The sequence below is a fragment of the Sinocyclocheilus anshuiensis genome, unplaced genomic scaffold (genome assembly GCF_001515605.1).
Source record: "Sinocyclocheilus anshuiensis isolate Anshui unplaced genomic scaffold, SAMN03320099.WGS_v1.1 scaffold906, whole genome shotgun sequence".
NCBI lineage: Eukaryota > Metazoa > Chordata > Actinopteri > Cypriniformes > Cyprinidae > Sinocyclocheilus > Sinocyclocheilus anshuiensis.
In genome coordinates this window covers 238356-240954 of record NW_015540937.1, presented here as the reverse complement: position 1 = coordinate 240954, position 2599 = coordinate 238356, and the positions used below count along the sequence as shown (strand labels likewise).

The 2599-nt window shown below is 33.9% G+C and overlaps 1 protein-coding gene across 1 annotated transcript in view; it reads left to right on the top strand.

Annotated features, from left to right (window-relative positions):
- The window catches only part of dync2h1 (dynein cytoplasmic 2 heavy chain 1), a 105016-nt gene that overhangs the window by 87324 nt on the left and 15093 nt on the right, over positions 1 to 2599 (top strand). Inside the window, 2 exon segments of the mRNA XM_016487640.1 lie at positions 1252 to 1461; positions 2403 to 2492. Coding sequence (XP_016343126.1) covers positions 1252 to 1461; positions 2403 to 2492 — 300 coding nt within the window.

Here is a 2599-nt window from a genome sequence, read left to right as displayed (position 1 = left end):
GCTGTTTTCAACATAATAATAAATTATTTTTGAGCAGCAAATCAGAATATTAGAATGATTTCTGAATGATCATGTGACTGGAGTAATGATGCTAAAAAATATAGCTTTGACAGTTATAGTTATTTTAAATAGTACAAATATTTCAAAATGTTACTGTTTTTGCTGTATTTTGGATCAAATAAATGCAGACTTGGTGAGCAGAAGAGAATTCTTTAAAAATATTAAAAATCTTACAGTTCAAACACTTTTGACTGGTAGTGTATGTAAGCCTATAGTTTGAAGTTAAAGATATTAATATTAATTAGGTGAGTCTGAGACGATTATTTGACAGTGATTTCACATTTCTTGTTTGTATGAAGGCTAAATACAAATAAAAGGTGAACATTAATTTATTTGTGCTGTTTTTTTTTCTCTAAAATATTATATGGTTTTATATGAGGTGTCATAGACTTGGCAGATTCATTTTTCATAAGTTTGTATGCACAGACCCACATGTTGTGGGTGTTTTTGGCAGTTTTTACGAGGCTTTTTTAAATAGTGTTCATATCGATATCGGAATTATATCGTATCGACCGAAATTAAGAAATATATCGTGATATAAATTTTGGCCATATCGTCCAGCCCTACATTGAAGTACTAAAATTACTAAAAATAAAATAGAAATAAAAAATATATTAAAGCAAAATAGAAATATAAAAAAACTAATAACAATGACAAAAGCACATAAAATTACTAAAAAAAATTAAGTGACAAAATCAGAAAATAACTCAAAATATGAATGAATACTATAATAGTGTATAAAAGGGCTGTTTTTTTGCTACTGTACCTGTACTGAAAGATGTCTGTGTAAAAGCCTCTTCGCATTGCATTACAGCACTTTTCTGTGAGCTTTCTGTCAGTTCAGTCTTGTTTTTAACCGCTCATCCTTCAATAACAGCCTATCGTGACAGATTCATAAAACAAGCAGAGCTGAAATGTGCCACTCAAATGTTGTAGCATCCTGTGAACTCGTAAACACAATTTTATCTCCGGGTAGACAGATACAAACCTGTGTAGTTTCAATTCTCCTGGAAATTGAAAAAACAAAAAACGTTTCTTTTGTCAATTTGATATGCAACAGTCAGTTTCCACCAGCTGTTTCGTGTGCAATATGCATTAAACAGTCCGTAGGCGTGTCCTTTATGCTGAGTCTAGATTTTGATTGGTTATTGATTCCTGCCGCTCTCTGATTGGCTCTTGCCTCTTTTTCAGGGTTCCTCATTGATCCATCAGAAGGTGGCTCCGCCCAGCGAGGGCGTCGGCTCTCCCATTCTCTCATTCGTCCAGCTGGAGCAGTTTAATGCGGTGCGATTGGTCCACAGCATTCACCAATCGCTGGCCTCGCTCAGTAAGGTCATCAGAGGCACGTCCCTCCTGACCGCTGACGTACACAAACTGGCCACTGCACTCCTGAACCAAGAGGTGAGAGTGAACGCCGGGACCTGCTTGATTAATGAAGCAATACAGTATGATATGCTGGGCTAAATTACACCATATACTGTATTTGCTGAATGAAATCCTTGTGTTTTACTAATTTTGTGATGCTGATTCCAAAAATAGTGTCAGTTTTGTTCAAGCATGTCACATTTTCTCACAAAATATGATGCATTTAGTAGCATTTTTGCTGTTGACAACCATTTGTAAGGTGAAGAAGCCTTGTATTTTTTGTATACAGAAAAACTGCCACAAAGGCTTGATTCTTGTCTCTGAGCCACAACACAACAGTTTGTCCAATTCTCAGCCCATGTATATATATATATATTAGTAATTTTGTTGTTTGTTCTTGTCTTTTTTTGTTTATTTGTTTTTTATTAATTTTATTTCAGTTTCAGACTAGTTTTATTTTAGTCAATTTTTATGCTTTATTTTATTTTAATTAACGCAGATGTTATTTTTATATTTTTGGTTTTCATTTTAGTTAACGATAACAACGCTGGATCATGACATCTTGTGGGAAAATACACACATATGAAACAGCATTTTATTGTATTAAAGGGAAAAAAAAGATGTTGCAAAATCGTACTGATTAGTGAGAAAAAATTTTTAATTAAAATTAAATATAAAGTATAAAAATATTTAAAGTAATTATGTTGTGTTTTTATTATTTTTTATTTCTTTTTCCCCTTGTTTATTTTTACTTTCTATTAATTTTATTTCATTTTTAGTAATTTTGAGTAAATAACAAAATGTGCACTGCTTATTGATAATTTGTGGGGGAAAAAAAACTGATGGAAAGTTTTATTGACATTTTTAACTCCGCATCATAAAATTATGCAATATTAGGCCTTTTTTGCAAATCAGCAGATAATTGTTTTCAGGATGCAGGCGATGTAATCAGAGCTGACTTTCTCTGTCTCTCTCAGTGTCCGTTGAGTTGGCAGAATAAATGGGAAGGCCCTGAAGACCCGATGCAGTATTTGCGAGCCATCGTGTCCCGAGCGCTCGCGATTCAGGTAAACAAACTCTTGCTGTTGATCCAGAGGTCGTGGAATGTGTTTGACCTCCTCCAGGTGTTCTCCAGTTTGTTTAGCCGTGTCTATGGGAGCGTTATGATCCTAGA